The sequence below is a fragment of the Talpa europaea genome (assembly GCF_964194135.1).
Source record: "Talpa europaea genome assembly, chromosome: 9".
Taxonomy (NCBI): Eukaryota; Metazoa; Chordata; class Mammalia; order Eulipotyphla; family Talpidae; genus Talpa; species Talpa europaea.
In genome coordinates this window covers 11207365-11225958 of record NC_140076.1, presented here as the reverse complement: position 1 = coordinate 11225958, position 18594 = coordinate 11207365, and the positions used below count along the sequence as shown (strand labels likewise).

Here is an 18594-nt window from a genome sequence, read left to right as displayed (position 1 = left end):
GTGGTATTCTATTTTGTGTATATAACACATCTTCTTTAGCTACTCATCTTTGTTGGACACTTAGGTTGTTTCTATAACTTGGCTACTGTAAATAGTGCTACAGTGAACATAGTATATACATCCCTTTGAATCCGTGTTTTTGGATTCTTTGAGTAGATAACTGGGATTAGAATTGCTGGATAATTTAAAATATTTTGAGAAACCACCATACTGTTTTCCGTAGAGACTGGACCAGTTTACATTCCCACCAACAATGTACAAGGATTTCTTTTTCTTCACACCCTCGCCAATACTTGTTTCTTGTCTTTTTTTGATATGGGCCATTTTTATGGTTGTGAGGTGATATCTCATGGTTTTGATTTGTATTTTCCTGGCAAGTGAGGATGAGTGTTTTTTTCGTGTGCCTTTTTCCTGAACGTCTTCTTTAGAGAAGTATTTATTAACTCTTCTGCCCATTTGGATTATTTGTTTTCTTTTTATTTATTGAGTTGTATGAGTTCTTTGTCGATCTTGGCTATAGCCCCATGTCAGATGTATGATGTGCTAATATCTTCTCCCATTTGGTAGAATGTGTCTTCATTTTATTTATTTATTTATTTTTAATTTATTTTTATTTATTGATTTTTTAAAAAGATTTATTTATTTTTATACAAGAGCTGGGGTACAGGCCAGAGGCATGGGAGGGTGAGAAGATTCACCAGAGACAGAGAGGGGAGCAGAATGGGCAGACGGATGGAAATACACTGCTGAGGGGAGCAGCAGGCAAGACAGGAGAGGTCTGCTGCACCATGCGGGAATCTCCCTGGCTGGCCGGGAATCAAATTTGAGCCGCAGAGGCTACAGACAGCTTCACAGTGCTGCACTCAACCCACTGCGCCACTGGGGAGGCCCTGTGTTTTCATTTTAATGATCGTTTCCTTCTCTGTGTAGAACCATTTTAGTTTGATGCGGTCTCATTTGTTATTTTTTGCTTTTAAAGCCAATAGTTTCAAAAGAAGTAACAATACTGTATTTGAGGTGTAAGAGTTTTGGAAAAGTACATCATAAAAGAGATATAACACCTGGGGTGAGGGGCATTAAAGCAAAATAGACTCACAAATGAGTGTTCTGAAAGTGATTTCTGACTTAATCAAACCAGAGCCAAAAATACTGAGATGATGGATTTCATTGTTTTATATGCATTGATTTTTAAAAAAAAAAAAGATCCAGTGTTTCATTTCTTCCTGTGAATCTATAGAAGTCCTTCTGTGTCACACTTGGGTAATAGTTATTCACAAATAGGTATATTAAAAAGTCTGATCACTAGTTCTAGTTATAAGCTATTTCTTATTAATATTCTTTGCTTGATGGTGCTCATTGTTTTTATTGAATTCTTATTTGTAGATAAATTCCCTTTTCCTTTTACCTACTTGACTTTAGTCCTTATTTTAAACTCAAATTCTTGTTAACTTTTATTACCAGAAAGAGAAAATTAGGTGAAGAATTTTCTTCACCTAACAAAAACCAAGTTGTCTTAGCGTCTAAACTCTAGATTTAGCCTGAGTTTCAACTCATTTGGCTCAAGTTACTCTATGAAATAATTAGTATGTGTTCCTTAGATGACAGCTGTAGTCTCAAAGCGTGACATTTTCCTTTATCACTGTGACTTTTTACAGGCAGTGGACTTCTGTTTCTTCATCAGTTTTCTAGCTGACGGCAGCCCTTCTCTTGTTTATTGGACTCAGCCATGTGCTTCTTGCCCTTGAAATGCTTCTCACTCCTGGTTTGGAGCAACAGTTTCCATAGTCCTTGTCATATTAGGCCGTATAAATGTGATCTTCTATGAAGAGGGATTCCAGCGCAGCTTATTGAATGATGTTCATAGCAGATGCATGCAGGATCACTGTATGGGATCCTGGGGAAAGAGACAATATTGAATTTATAAACTGCATGCATTGAACTCTTTTTAGGTGACTACGGTGTAAATTCTAAGCACCAAACTTGCTATTCATCAGTCATTTGGTAAAATAAATAATTGAACCTTAAACATCTGTACTTTAATTGTTACATTTTATATGTATGTAGACTTCCCAGTTTGAAAGTTATGAGTACTGAGAAATTAATTTCATATCAACAAGGAAAAGTTTTGATTTTTCGATCTTTACGGTTCTGCACTTTTGACTTCAAAGCAAGCCTTTTCCCCCTCTTGTTTCAATATATAAGTAAATGGTTTGGATTTATCTCTTTTTAGAGCCATAAGAAAGTGGGAGTCTTATGGAGGGAGGCACACCTCAGCTGGAAGGACTTTTTACCAGAAGGAGAAGATGTACATAATTTTCTCTTGGAGCAGGTGAGTAGGAAAAAAGGCATTAGCCCTCCCTTTTAATAGTAGTTGGTCCATTATATAGAAAAAAGGAAGGGAGTTTCATTAATAGTTAGTCATTAAAATTAGACCAAAATAGGAATCCTGGTCAAGTTGTCAGTTTAAGTCCTTGCTTTACAGCCACTCTACTATGCACTCATCAGATGATTAAAAACAAAAGAAAAATTTTAAAGACTTAGCCACACTTAGAAAACAAGCTTCCTATCTCACTGAGCATGAAGTGATATTGATAAATAAAGCAGGGGCAATAGGGCTAAAGATGCAGTTCTTTGGTGCTCTGGTTCTGAAGGCAGGTGAGGCAGCCAAAAGTTATTTCTGTGGAATAATGGGGACTAGTGTGCTGCTTGCAAAGTATAAGATTGGAGACAGGCTTACTGCATGAGACCAGTGGGAAATTTATAGACAAATTAGTACAAGGAAATGGACACAACATTACAACCAGAATGTTAGCTAAGCTGCCTACTGACTTGGGAACATTTGCAAATCTTACATAGAAAAATAGTAAAATAATTAGAATATCATTTTAAATTAAATATATTATACGTGGTAAAGATGTATTAGGTTATTATGGATTTCGGCTGCTTTTTTGGTTGTAGTCTAGATACACTGAGGAGCACTCTTGCTGCAGTAAGAACCTACATAAAGCATAATATCTCTTACATTGCTGAACTCATAGAAAGTGGAAGAAATTTCTAAGCACCAGAAAGAACAGAGATGAAACCTGAACTCTGAACATAAGCATATATGAAGGCCATAAGTACTGCCAGAGATCTTAGAAGAAGTTGAGTTCCCCCCCCCCCAATACTACCTTATCTCCCAGGAGAAACAATCCAAAATGCTCTTTGGAGAAAACATTTCCACTTTAAGTTCCCTTATTTTCTACAAATTAACATTATGTAAATATGTAAGTTAGCACTTAGAATTTATTTAACATATAATGAAACAAGTAACCAAAGGGGAAAGTAAACACAATATATTGGTAGGTTTAGACCCAGAGACTTAAGATAATGGAATTTCCACTTAAAATATAAAATAACACTGTGAAACAAAGGGAATCATGAAAAGAGTTGAGATAGTGGAATTATCACTTAAGCTATAAAGTGGCACTATGTAAAAAAGAGGAAATTACAAAAAGCAAACAAGAAGAGTCTAGTCATTATGATTAGGCAGATTTGGGAAAAAGAAGAAGAAACAAAATAGAATTTTAAGAGATGTTAAGAGATTTAGAAGATAGAATGAGAAAGTTAAACTTATGTTAGTTGGTATCCCAGAAGGGAAAATAGAATGAATGAAGAAGAGACAATATCTGAAGAAACTTCTGAGACTTTTCCAGAAGTAATAAAGTATATGTATCTAAATAGAAAAAACATGAATACTTATACAGTAATTACATTTTGGTGAATTGCATAACCTCAAACACAGAAATCTAAGTATCTAAAAGAAGATGCACATTACCTTCAAAGGAGAAATAGACTGCAGTAGCAGCAGGGAAGCCAGAAGTCAGTGAAATGGTCTCAGTTATTCATAAGTCAAAGGAAAAATCGTAAAGGATAGAAAGTTAAAAAAAGATTGTAAAAAGTATTTTACACTGCTAAAACATGAAAATACAATGTCTCAAAATTTGTGGGGTGCAACTAAATTATGGGATTTTAGTTCCCACAACTAAAATTTGTGGGAACTTAGAGCTGCGTTTTTAGCACTGAATGCCTATATTTAGTAGAAAATTAAGGTCACAAGATTGTGACTGACCCTCAGCCTTACAAAGAGGAACAAATAGAAGTCAGATAGAAAAAAGGAAATAAGTAAATATCAGAAACAGAAACACAATAGAGAAAAGTCAGTTAAGTCAAGAGCTGGTTCTTTGAGAAAATGTAATTGATAAACCGCTAACCAGCTTAATCAGGAAGAAAGTGAAAAAGAAAAGGCACAAATTACCAGTAAAAAGAATGAGGGAGATGGCATTGGGTAGATTCTACACATTAGTGGATAAGAGAATTTTATGAATAATCTTTATTGCCAATAAGTAAGTACAACATAGTTGAACATATTTCTTGAAAGATACAAACTACTAGAGATGACTCAATTAGAATAGATAAACTGAATATCTATTGAAGAAATTGAAGTAGTTAAAAACATTTCCACCAAAAAAAAAAAAAGTTCCCACAAAGAAAACTCTAGGCCCCAATAATTTCACTGGTGAATTCTAAGGTAGAAACAATAGCAGTTCTGCAAAGAATTCTACACTAAGTGTTCCAGAAAGTTGAAGAGGAGAGATTACTTCCCACTTCATTCTTTGAGGTCAACATCACTATAACAAAATTAAGCAAACACATTTCAAGAACAGAAAACAATAGACCAGTATTCCTAATAAACGTTGAGGGAATTTTCTTAGCAAAACTGTTGCTAATGAAACAATTTATATAAAGGCTAATACATTGTAACCAAGTAAGATTTATACAGGAATGTGATGTTGGTTTAACATTCAGAAATCTGTATGTAAATGTAGGCAAAATGAGTTAGAAGCTCCAGAATTAATCCCTCCATGAAACATTTGAGCTGGCAAGATCTCTTAGAGTCAACAATTTTAGAATTGTGGAGGCTGGTCAGTAGTCAAACATATGTAGCACCAACACTAGGGAAGTGTTCGATGAATAAAAAGTATGGTACATTTCAGTGAATTTTTTTTTGGGGGGGGGGGCATTTTGCATAGAAGCTCCCAGCCTCCAGCTGTGGCAGACAGCTTTCCTGTACAGCTTTTTGGTGCCAGGTTGAGCAGTAAAGACCTTGTCCTCCAAAGATCGGTGTTGTGTCTTTTTATTTGCCTAGCAGTTCAATGAGGGTCCAGTGCAGGATCTGGCCATTTCTTCAGCTTCTCAGGCTGAAACATCTTCCTAGATGTCTGTCAAAGAATTTAAAGAAACAGAACACATTTGTGTCTTTCCTACCCATCCTCTCCTCTCATTTCCCTCCCTTGCCTTCCCCTTCTCTTTTTTTCATTGGATCCAGGCATTCACTGGAATCTCTGAAAGGTCACTGGCTGACTGCAGAGATAATGGATCAAAGACTACGATACCACATATGCGAAGGAATGTAGTCCTTGTCTAAAAGTCACTAAATGGACAGATGGCTGCAGCATCAGCAATCCCTGAGGAAGGGCGAGAATCTGATATTCAGAGTTACACATTACAATATTCAAACTGTCTAGTTTACAACAAAAAAAATTACAAAGCCTATAAGGAAACAGGGAAAGTTGACTCAGTCACAGGAAAAATAAGAAACTGACAGAAAGCATTCCTGTGGATGCCCAAACATTGGGAGTATTGATAAAGGTTTTAAATTAATTGCCTTAAATATGTCCAAAATTGTTGAAGGAGACTAGAGATAAAAAGCTAAAAGAAATTAGATGAATGATGTCTGAACAAATTGGAAATATTGATAAAGTGGCAGAAATTATCGAAAGAAACCAAGTTAAAAAATCTGAAACTAAAAAGTGGTTTTAGCTGAAATGAGTCTTAGATTTGGCAGTAATGTACTTCCATGAAGGTCTGTCTTTAATTTTTATAAAAGTTACATTCTTTTATTTATTGTTTTGCTAATGAAATTTCTGACATTGCTTTTTGAAATTATGACTATCGTTGAATAGTTTACAAAAAAGTTCCTGGGCCTCCCTGGTGGCCTCCTGTCTTAACAGTGCTATCAAGCTGTCGCCAGCCATGGCAGCACTAGTTCCTTCCCCGGCCTCGTTCCTTCCCAGGCCAGCCAGGGAGCTACCCACATGGCACAGCAGACCTCTCCTGCCTTGCCCGCTGCTCCCCTCACCAGTGTACTTCAGTAGATCTGCCTGTTCTGCTCCCCACTCTTTCTGGTAAATCCTCTCACCCCCCGCACCTCTGGCTTACACACCACTTCTTGTATTCATAAGTAAATAAATCTTTTTAAAAATTAAAAAAAAGCTCCTGTAGCTTTTAAATTTTAAGTCTTAACAATACATATTGAAAAATTGATCCATTAAATATATGAAAAGTTTTTTAAAGAAGAAATTACTCAGCTTCATGAATAGAAAGAAAAAGAATCAAGAAAAATGAACCAAACCTAAGGATCTATGGACGCGTAGTATAGATTCCCAGAAGGAAGAGAAGAGAACAGAAAAGATACTTGAAGAAATAATGGCTGAAAATGACCCAAATTTGACCAAAGATATGTGTCTACACATCTGAGATTTCACCAAACTCCAAGGAGGATAAACTCAAGGAGCTCCAACTAAGATATAATGAAACTTGCAAGACAAAACAAAAATCTTGAAAGCAGCAAGAGAGAAGTGAATTTTCACGTGTACAGAATCATCAATAAGATTAACAGACAATTTCCCATTAGAACCATTGCTCTCAGAAGACACTGGAAGGAAAGACACCCTGAAATTAAAAAGCTGTCAACCGATAAATTTTCTATCTGGAAAAATTTCCTTCAAAAGAGAATTAATTAAAGATTCTCATTCCCAGATTCTCATTCTAAGAGCTAAGTAAGTTTGTCACCTGTAGACCTGCCTTATAAAGAAATGCTAAAATGTTTCCATTGGGGTGAAATAGCTATAAGCAGTAACTCAAAACCACACACACAAAAAAAAGTGTCACTGATAACAATTTAGGTAAACATAAAAGCAAGTATCATTGTGTTCTTGGTTTATAGATTTTGTTTCCTATATGGATTAAAAGGCAAAAACTATATGTTAATGAGCACACGGTGTCTAAGGATATAATTAATGAAAATAATAGCATAAAGATGGTTTCTCATAGAATTCTCAATTTCTCATAGAACTCCCAGCAGTTCCATCTGTAGGTATGTATGTGTGTGTGTGTATATGTATCTCTCTCTCCAAGAGAAATAAAAACACATGGCAATCTGGGTTAAAGTCAAACCCAGATTTTAGATTTAGATACCAGTTTTCTACCACTTAGAAAATTGTGACTTCATGTAAATTACTTTATTTCTCTAAGGCTCAGATTTCTCACTTATAACAGGCTAATAATAACTATCTTGTAGAATTGTTTTAGGAAGAAAGTGAGATCATGTTCAAGAAGCACTGGGTAGAGAGGTACTCAAATGTTTAAAGGGCAATTCGTAAAATGAGGTTCCAGAAAACTTGGCCTTCCATATCCTCGAGTTCAAATTTCTGCTGAAATAGTTAGGCTTAATGCCATGTTTCTGGTAGCCCTATTTTCTGCAAGAAATAGTAATGAATTGATTCATCTTTAAAGTCCAGACTAGATCAGGTAACCCATGCAGAAATACAGGAGCTTTGTATAACAAATATTTTCTCTCCAGTGACCAATATAAACTTTATAGCCCACCGCTTATCCTTTACCCCTTGACAGTGGTAAAGACTTTGATTTTCTAATTTTATATTATTTTTTATTAATGAGCATTCTATTTTATTTGATTTTGTTAATTGCTTGCAAACCTTAAATTAATTCTGTAGGTTAAACAGGTATTCATTGTATATATTCTAACACTTCTGAGTGTTAGAGTAAATTTGGAGAATGTTTAAGGCTATGAAAAATCAGTTACTTGTTTAAAAAGAATTTATGGGGCCTCCCCGGTGGCGCAGCGGTTGAGCGCTGGGTTGCGAAGCTGCCCGTGACCTCTGCGGCGCTGGTTCAATCCCCGGCTGCTCCCCGGCCACCGGAGGAGGGTCCCACATGGCGCGCAGACCTCTCCTGCCGCCCGCTGCTCCCCTCAGCAGTGTCCTTCGGTCCTTCTGCCTGCTCTGCTCCCCGCTCTGGCTCTGGTGAATTCTCTCACCCTCCCGCGCTTCTGACTGTACCCAGTGCATGTATAAACAAACAAACAAGTAAAATAAATAAATAAAGCATGCCTCTATTAAAAAATAAATAAATAAAATAAAAATAAAAAGAACTTAGGGGGTGCTTCCCCAGTGGTGCAGCAGTTGAGCGCTGGGTTGCGAAGCTGCCTGCAGCCTCTTCAGTGCTGGTTCCATCCCCGGCCACTGGTGAGGGTCCCACATGGTGCACAGATCTTTCATGCCACACCCGCCGTTCCCCTCAGCAGTGTATTTCGTCAGTCTGCCTGTTCTGTTCCCCGCTCTGGCTCTGGTGAATTCTCTCATCCTCCCGCGATTCTGACTGTACCCAGTGCTTGTATAAATAAATAAATAAATCTTTTATTTAAAAAAAAAAAGGAACTTATGGGGCCTCCATGGTGGCACAAGGGGTTAAGCACTGCACTGTGAAGCAATCTTCAGCCTCTGCAGCACAAGTTTGATCTCCGGCCGGTCAGAGAGGAACCCATATGGTGAAGCAGACCTCTCCTGTCTCACCTGCTGCTCCCCTCAGCAGTGTATTTCAGTCATTCTGCCTGTTCTGTTCCCCACTCTGTGGTGAATCCTCTCACCCCCCTCATCTCTTGGCCTGTACCCCAGCTCTTATATGCATAAAAAAATCTTTTTAAAAAACTGTAAAAAAAATAATAAAAAGAACTTATGGCCATGATCCTGTGCTTTTGTGTGTGGACTAAAGTGTGGGGATGGGGGGAACTTACCAACATTGAATCAGAAAAATTGTGATACTGACTCCTGCTTTTGAAACTTTATAGGAAAGTGTTTAAAAATACTGCTGAAATGGTAAAAACAAAACATTAAGTTGAAATTCCCCCCCCAGAATTCAAGGTAGCTTCTTTGCAAAACTGGGGAGGGTATAGGAATATATCAGAGTCTTTGGAGGTATAAGAGAAAAATATACTGTTAATCATATTTAATATTTTAATTTTTTTATATTTTAATTATTTTTGCATAGAAGAACTGGAGTATAGGCCAGAGGTACTGGGTTGGGGGGGGGTGAGAGGATTCACCAGAGACAGAGTGGGGAGCAGAACAGGCAGATCTACTGAATATACTGCTAAGGGGAGCAGTGGGCGAGACAGGAGAGGTCTGCTGCGCCATTTGAGTCAGCTTCCTGGCTGGGATCGAACTCAGGCTATTACAGTAGTAGCACTGAGATTTGACACCTATACTACCAGGGAGGACCCTTTAATATTTTAATCTTCATGGGTTTTGCATAGTTAAAATTTATGAAGCAAAATGTACCTATATACCTCATTGCCTAATCCCTTGAAAATTACCAATAATTTTGATTGTTGAGTTTTTTAAACTGCCCATCTAAGAGAAACAATTATGGCATCATTTCTTGCTCTGTACTTCAGAATGGTCAAGAGATGATTGAAGGACTTAACAAAACCAACACTACAGAGTTTCACAGCTGCTCTGTGGCCATACTAATAGAAACCGTAGGCTGAGGAATGGCAATTAAATTGTACTCCTCCCCTAGAATTGTGACACAGCTAAGACCTAGACTGAAACTCGTAATGATTCGCAAGTAAGCACAGACAGGAATATTCCATTTGGGATTTGGCTTGTTAACTTACTTGTTTTTAGAGAATCAGAGATACCAGTATAAAAAGTTGGAGAAACGGAAGCTAATGGGGTGAGAATCTTTCAGAACTGTAAATGTTAAATGGTTTTTGATTCCATGTAAATTAGAACATAATAACCCATGACTCTCTTTTCCTCCCAAAATGATAATATTGACTTATATTAATATTTTAACATTTTATATTTCAGAAGTTAGACTTTATAGAGTCTGACAGTTCCTGTTCCTCTGAAGCACTTTCAACGAAAGAACTCTCTGCTGAAGAACTGTATAAGCGACTCGAGAAACTCATTATTGAGGACAAAGCAAATGATGAACAGATCTTTGACTGGGTAGAGGTATTAAAAACTATGTCACCTTCCTCAGTATTTCTGCAAGAAAAATTCTTAGGAGATCCTCTTCATTTGCATATTTACCCTTCATGGGAGTTTTAAACTTTGATGAAGTTCTTATTCTCACTTGTATGTATATTTGAAACTCGTAAGACTGTTACTCTATTTTCATAAGATTCACAGTCTTTTATAGAGGAATGTAAAAAATTTCAGAATATAAACCATTTTGCTGGTTTTCTCATTGGTTTTAGGATATATCCTACATTTAGCCATATAAAAATTCACATTTCTTTCTAAATGTTCTCACATTTCAAATACTATCCTGGATAAAGTTAATAACCAATATGTAATGATTATGAACTGTGTTGACTTACATTTTCATAACGCCCCCTTCTGGGAATTGTTTATCTTATTTTGTGTTGTAGAGTCTATTGCTTAGGTTTGTTTTAATGTTGCCGCATTTCTTTAAATGGTAATTCTTTTTTTTTTTTTTTTCCCATGGGCTCCTATCATCAAGTTGAAAGAAAGCCTAGAAGATTAGTCAAGTCTTCTCCCTCTTGCATAAATCTTTTCTGTAGTTTTTCTAATGGGGTGTTGTTTCTAGGCATTGAAAACTTCTGATAATTTTGGTTTTTACTAGTTTCCTCCCTGCCTCTCTACCTTTTTTCATCCTTTCTTGAAATCTCGGATATCCAGATCCTTGTCTAATTACCCTTATCTAAACATAGCCTGGATTTTCAGCATCCCACTCAAAGTGACATGAGCAGACTGAGCATGATCAGCAAGGTGTAGGGTTAGTAGTGCTATTGCTATTTTTGTTTTGGACTCCGTGTTTCTGGCAGGTTAATCATACTGAACTCAGATTGCTCTTTTGGTCAGGTAGTACCCATTCTTTTTATCCTACAGTCTACCCATCCTAAAATTACACCTTTGGTTTTTGAGCCATAATGGTATTTTTAGAATGTATGTTTATGTTCATATTCTTAAATTAGACACATATTTTAGTCCTATCAGGACATTTAAAATTCTGATTTGGTCATAAAATTTGCTTGCCATCTTCACTTTAAATCTCCTTGTATTTCATTAACTAGCCAGCTTTGTTCTCATCTAAGTTATGGGTAAACTGGGTGAATGGGGTACAGCCAAGGACAAGGCAGCATACTTTTAGGGACCAGACCCTACTCCCACCCCCATGGGCAGTTCTGTTAACCTGTTTACATTTCACGCCACTCTACCATCCAGCTGACTTTTCATCTTACCCCTGAGGGCATATCTGTCATGGATAGTTCATCAGATGCACTGCTGAAGTTAATGCCTGTATCCATCTGCGTTGCCATATACCAATCAAATTAGAAAAAGAGAGTAGGTTAGTTTAACATAACTTGGTTTTTTTTTTAAAGATTTATTTATTTATGCATACAAGAGCTGGGGTACAGGCCAGAGATGCGGGGGGTGAGAGGATTCCCCAGAGACAGAACAGGCAGATTGACCGAAGTACACTGCCGAGGTACACAGCAGGCATGTGAGGAGAGGTCTGTTGCGCCATGGGGATTGCTCCCTGGCCGGCCAGGGATCAAACTCATGCTGTAGTGGCTGCGGACAGCTTCATAGGTTGTGTCTTAACCCCTTGCACCACCAGGGAGGCCCAAGAATGCCATTTTTATGTCTTCATCCATGTTGACCTTCATTTTCTTCCATCAGTATTTATTATGCTTACTCCAACAATCATTCTGCTTAAAAAGAAGACAAGGGTAAATTTTACTGAATATAAATTCTATCTAATAAAAATTACTTACAAAAAAGGAAAAAAAACAGAAACATGCTAGTAACTGCGCTCACAATACATACAATATGTATTTGTTGTCCTATCTGAGACCAGTATCACGTAACTCTGATTTTGCTCATGTACTTCAGTTAGTAGGTCCATCTTCTTTCATGGTCTTATCCATTTTGCTAATATCTTTGCTTAATCCATACTTCATTGCTCCTTTTTCTGAAGTATTTTTTGTTTCCTTTTTTTTATTTTTTGTAGAAAAACTGGGGTGTAGGCCAGAGGTGCGGGAAAAGAGGGGATTCTCCAGAGACAGAGTAGGGAGCAGAGCAGACAAACTGACTGAAATACACTGCTGAGGGGAGCAGTAGACTAGACAGGAGAGGTCTGCTGCATCATGTGTGGGGATCAAGCTCAAGCCTTAGCTGTGATAGTGCTGAGACTTAACCAGGGGGGAGTCCCCATACTTTAGTGTTATTAACATTTTGCTTCATATATGTTGTATTCTTGAATATTAGAATTTGGCTTTATTTGGTAGAAGAAACATGCAATATTTTCCTTTAGCAGAACAACCAAATGGTTTGGAAATAGTATTTATTATCTAATTACACATCTAGCTAATTAATTTAAAGAAATTTTCAGACTCTGCTTGAAATCTGATCCTTTGGGGACTTTAAGTAATACTAGTGTTTGAAATAGCTCTTTCAACCTCTTTGTATTGTTGAACTAAAAAGTAATGGTGTGTTTTTATTTGCTCATTTATTCTTCAAAAGTACTTAATTGTTCAGACTTTGCAGAGGGAATTTCTGGGTCTAGACCAGCCTGATTTCAGAATAACTGAAGTGTTTCTAAAAGAAGTGTAAACTAGCAACTGACTGTAAACACATAAATAAGTCATCAAGAAATTTCCGTTTGGCTCTCATCCCACCCCTTCACCAACCTTGGCTGGTGCCAGCAGCACCATATGTTTCTATTCTCTGTTGAAAATTTGTTCAGAGCTGCCAGTACCCCAGAATTGGCCATCTGACTTATTAACTACTATTAACTGCTCTCAGGAAACTACCAGTCCTCCAAGGTATGGTTGAGATTAGTTAGGTGTTTGCCAAAGAGCTGCTAGTTAATGTATGTCAGTTCTAAAATTCATAAGCATTAAACTGATCTAAATATCTTCAAGTTCGTTAGCTTTCTAGTATAACTTTATAGTAACATCTTTAATTTTTTCCTGGCCAGTCATCAGGGCTGACCCTTTCAGTGTTAAGTACCGTATTTGCAATTTAAAGAACCCGAGACAAGCATTAATTCCATCCACAGGCATAGGGAATATAAACTTTGAAAAGTATTTGAAGTACCTGTCTAGAAATGTGCCCTTTTGTTTGTCTTTTCCTTTTGCTACTCATCTAGTTTAATACAATGTTTATAGCAAGAAGGTATCTTAAGAAAAACTGAAAGATAAATTTGTGGTCCATCTACTTTACTTTTTGTTTTTGACATCTTAGAGAAGAGTTAACAGTGTTGAATAACGCCCACCTGAAGGGTTGTATTGAGGCAGCACTTGGGATTAATCTGTAATTCACCTTAAAATTAAGATGAAAAAATGATTGCATACTGTTGAGGAAAGTGGTCTTTAAAATACACTTGCAGGGCCTCCCTAGTAGCGCAGGCAGTCGAGCTCAGCGCTGTGGGGCTGTCCTCTGCAGTGCAGGTTCGATCCCGGCCGGTCGGCGAGGGTCCTACATGGCACGGCAGACCTCTCCTGTCTCGCCTGCTGCTCCCCTCAGCAGTGTATTTCGTCGATCTGCCTGTTCTGCTCCCTGCTCTGTCTCTGGTGAGTCATCTCACCCTCCCGCGCATCTGGTCTGTACCCCAGTTCTTGTATGAATAAATAAATCTTTAAAAAAAAATAAAATAAAATACACTTGCAGTAATAGTATAGTTCTTTAAATGTATAGATTTGGATAGGTCATCTTTATTGTGGGTTACTTACTGAAGAAAAAATGTTCCAAATGATGGCACTTTCGAATGCACATGCTACACAGCACTATACAATTGAACGAGCCAAGGATAGCTAGTTGTAAACTCCCTGAAACCTCAATATTGCTGCTTAGTACATTTTCAGACAGACCTGGCAGTAGTAGCCTAAGTATTTTTCAGTGAATCAAAAGGTTAACTTTTATGAAAAGGTTGAATGTGGCCCATCTGTACTTAGTACCATATGAGGCCTGGTATAAGGAACACAGTTAATCTGTTGTGCAAGGGAACCTTTAACTGTTTGATTTACTTGTCATTTCAGGCTAATCTAGATGAAAGCCAGATGAGTTCACCTACATTCCTTAGAGCTTTAATGACAGCTGTTTGTAAAGCAGCTATTATAGGTAAGTAACATTTCTGAACTCCTAACGTCTGAAATACCCAGTGTATCAACTACTGATGATGTGGGCCTGAGTGTATATTGTAGTCAAAACCTGTGCTATATCCCTCATATTTTGTACAAATAAATGGGTACCCTTTCTGTCTGCAATGCCAGCCTCGAGCAGGGGGATGAATAGCTGCTCTGCTGCAGAGTCCAGACCTGAGCAGCTACTGCAGGTTCTGTGTTCTTCAGCTCAGCAGAAGGATCTGGGGCATGTGACTTGTCCTTTACTTTTCACCTTCAACATTCCAAGTCTCTTCCTTAACAGTGTGTGGTTTGAATATTATTAACCTAATATCAATAAAGGTCTAATCTTAACAGGAAAATATTTTATGTAAATACATATACGAAGACAGAAAATACCAATTGTTTCTCCTGCTTTATATTGACTTTGTATTTATTATAAGATAATTGCATCAAATGTTTGGGAATTACATCGATGGATAGGATTCAAATTGGTCAAAATTGTAAATATTCCAAACTTTGTATACTATTTAACAATAATGAGATCCCGCACTTAACCTCAGGTAGAAATCCACATATCTATCCATGAAATTGGGGGGAAAAAATCTATCAACTCAAAAGTTATTCAGATTTTCAGGTCTTTTTTTTTTTTTAAATCATTTTAGAAGATAGTGTCTGAATTGTAATTTAAGATTTTGTGTGAGATGAATTTTTTCACTGTTCTTTGATGAAGTAAACAAGCTAGTAGAAAGTTAAAAAGTGTTCAATCATTTCCAGTGTCTAAGGAAAGCGTAAGACTGTGGCATTTTAAAATCAGAGTTGGAAAGTATAAAAGCTGCCTTTAAAATGAATGTTGTATTCCAGTGCTAACTTACAGAGAAAATAATACTTTATGCTCCTTACTGTTAGGAATGCTTTCCTCAGAATGTTTTCATCGTGTCTTTCCCCCCACAAAAGGCCTTGGTTAGATGTGTCGTTTGCTGTGGTCACAGTTAAGCCTCCTCCTCCTACTGAAAATAAAATGGTTCTAGCTAGTTCTTTCAACCTTCTAATAATATTTGCATGAACTATCACTTTATTAATTCCTTCTGATGTTCCCTTTGTAGTTTGGAATGTCATAAAACTGCTGTTATTATTATGATTAAAGATAAAGAATTGAGTGTACTTCTCTATAGGAACCCAGCACTCAAAATACACACCCTCCATGAGCTGTTATTTCAGAGACAATGTCCCATTATGAATTTCAGAATATTTTGGATTTCAAAGTGTTTACTTTGGACCCCATGCTTCCTCTTTCCTTATAGAATCATATATGTCCTGTCAAAACCCAGAAAGCTGAGAATGACTCTGTGTTAACTCCTTAAATATAACGCTTAGTTTTTCTATCACTTCCAGCTGATTGTTCTACCTTCCGAGTGGACACTACAGTTATCAAGCAGAGAGTGCCGATCTTACTCAAGTACCTAGACTCAGACACAGAGAAGGAACTACAAGCACTTTATGCACTGCAAGCGTCAATAGTAAAACTTGATCAACCTGCCAGTAAGTTCACCTCTCGTTACAGTTAACCCGGCCAATGGCTAGAACTTCAGAAATGGTTTCCGGTGTGAGCAGTGGATAATGAAAGAAGCACTAGTGGTAAATACTCGGATAATCAACAATTTTTATAAGAAAATGGTAACACCATAATTGCTTAGAGATTCAGCCCTCCTTCTAGGGCAGATTTGCCTAATGAAACTTTCTGCAACAATGGAGATAAGTCTGTGCCCTGCAGGATGGCACCGTGAGGTGACCTCCTCATCATGGCTGTTGTGACTGAAGATCTGAATCATAAGTTTAATTTAAATTTAAATATCCGCTTGTGGCAACTCCATTAGTAGACAGTAATCTTTCACTTTCTTTGACCCAGGTCTTGATGAAAAAGGATGATGCTCATCTTAGTCCTTAGAAACCAAACATTAAAACATCCAGGTGTTTTAGACTAGTTCTCAGTTAAGAGTTATGATTAATTCTTGGCTAATTAGATAAATACGGTAAGCTGAATGAACACCAAGTTTTAGTGATACTGGTAAACTAAATTGTATTAAATCTTGAAAAATCAGTGGGAAAAAAATTTAGAGTTCCTCAATAGTCTGGACATTGAAAACAATTGACAAGAAGTAGCAATAGTTTATTGGAAAATAGGAGTAAAAATTCTTCTCATTTTGAAACACCTTTAAGGAGAACAGTACACCATGCCTTTCCCTCCCCAGATTTTTATAAATTATATATTTTGACTGAAAAATTTCAAACAGCGGGGAGAGATGTATAGAAAAGATAGTAAAAAAATTATTCTTGTATTTAATGTTTAAAGTGTTTTGGGTGAGGCCTCCCTGGTGGCACAAGGGGTTAAGACACAGCACTATGAAACTATCTGCAGCCACTGCAGCAGGAGTTTGATCCCTGGCCAGGGAGATGACCCACTTGGTGCAGCAGACCTTTCCTGTCTCGCCAACTGCTCCCCTCAGCAGTGTATTTCAGCTGATCCACCTGTTCTACTCTCCACTCTGTCTCTGGTGAATCCTCTCACCCCCCACACCTTTGGCCTGTATCCCAGCTCTTGTATGCATAAATAAATCTTTTCAAAAAATGAAGTGTTCAGGGTGAGAGCTGCATAATATCAAACATCTCAACAGTATTAGAAAATAGTTCAAATTGAACAAAATAATAGGAATAAAAAGTCAATAAAGTGCTTAAATCTTTTCCTGCTCTTCAGACAGGTGGTTCTGCTTGTTACAGCATCAGAAGGGGGGTGAGGCAGTCGTGGCTGCTCTTTTCTCTCCATATAGCATATATTACTGTATATCATAACATATATTTCTGTATATCATAGTGACTTCATTTACATATGTTGTGATATGATTACCACTGTAGGTTGTTTCACTAAGAATCTTCATCTCACATAAATAAGAAGAAAAGGCATGGGCCACCCCAGTGGTGCAGCTGTTGAGCGCTGGGCTGCGAAGCTGCCCGCAGCCTCCACAGCGCCGGTTCGATCCCCAGCCTCCGGCGAGGGTCCCACATGGCGTGCAGACCTCTCCTGCCACGCCTGCTGCTCCCCTCAGCAGTGTACTTCGTCAATCTGCCTGTTCTGCTCCCCGCTCTGGCTCTGGTGAATTTTCTCACCCTCCCGTGCTTCTGATTGTACCCAGTGCTTGTATAAATGAATCTTTAAAAAAAAAAAAAAAAGGCAAAAAATTTTCTCATTGTGACAAAAGCTCTTAGAATTTGCCCTCTTAACAGTGTCTCATATAGCTCTTATCTCCTTCCTGTAGTTTATTTCATGTAGAAGTGTAAGTTACAGCCATCATGTTCACAGGACTTTCCTGCTCTTCAGACAGGTGGTTCTGCTTGTTACGCCATCGAAGGGGGGTGAGCACTGTCGTGGCTGCTCTTCTTCAGGGCAATTATTGTGTATTTATTCGTTGCTTGGAAATTCAGTCTTTCCCTCACAGCTACCATACCCCCAAAACTGATGGTTTATTTTCACTGCCTTGCAGATTTGCTACGGATGTTTTTTGATTGCCTGTATGACGAGGAGGTGATCTCTGAGGATGCCTTCTACAAGTGGGAAAGCAGCAAGGACCCTGCAGAGCAGAATGGGAAGGGCGTGGCCCTGAAATCTGTCACGGCATTCTTCACGTGGCTGCGGGAAGCAGAAGAGGAGTCTGAGGATAACTAAAACTTCAAATACACAAAACGAAACAAAAGAAACAATTTAAGTATTTTTTAAAAAAGTTTCACGTCTTCGCCAATCACAGTGCAGCAAGGCCAATTCTCGCAGAAACCCCCACGTGTGCACAAGTGGGAGAGGGGAAGAGAAAAAGGTGATCATGGAGGAAAAAGGTACTGGAAAAAGTAAACTTCAAACCTGAGGGCGGGAGCACTAAACCAAAATACATGTATTATTTATAGAAAATATTTTCTGTTTTAATCTTTTCTTTTTAAACGAGGGAGGACTCATACTTTAAAAAAAAAAAAACATCTGTTTAGCAAAAAAAAAAAGAAGAAAAAGTTGAGAACTTTTAATTTATTTTAAGGACTGCAAATGCCAGTGTAATTTTTTAATTTGCAGTTTCTGTAAACAACTTGTATAATAGAAAAGCAGAGAAATAAATTTCCCTCCCCTTCAGATGCACCTCACGTTTGTTTTAAAACATAGTAGTTAGGCCAGATTTAAGAAGGTTGGGGTGAACAAGGTAGGAAAGATTTTTTTTTTTTGGGCATCAAATCTTTCTGCCTGCCTCTCAGCTTGCTTCAGAAAATAAAAGAAT

At 37.6% G+C, this 18594-nt stretch overlaps 1 protein-coding gene across 17 annotated transcripts in view; it reads left to right on the top strand.

Moving 5' to 3' along the window:
• The window catches only part of EIF4G3 (eukaryotic translation initiation factor 4 gamma 3), a gene marked incomplete at both ends in the record, with an annotated part of 137144 nt that extends 119142 nt beyond the window's left edge, over window positions 1-18002 (top strand). For 14 of the 17 annotated variants that reach the window (XM_084241969.1, XM_084241978.1, XM_084241972.1 and 11 more), the window contains 5 exons: window positions 2231-2329; window positions 9996-10142; window positions 14198-14279; window positions 15677-15823; window positions 17821-18002. In XM_084241969.1, coding sequence (XP_084098095.1) covers window positions 2231-2329; window positions 9996-10142; window positions 14198-14279; window positions 15677-15823; window positions 17821-18002 — 657 coding nt within the window. The remainder of the gene's footprint in view (window positions 1-2230; window positions 2330-9995; window positions 10143-14197; window positions 14280-15676; window positions 15824-17820) is intronic. The other 3 variants (XM_084241976.1, XM_084241975.1, XM_084241977.1) reach the window with 2 other exon arrangements.
• Window positions 18003-18594: the final 592 nt, after the last annotated feature.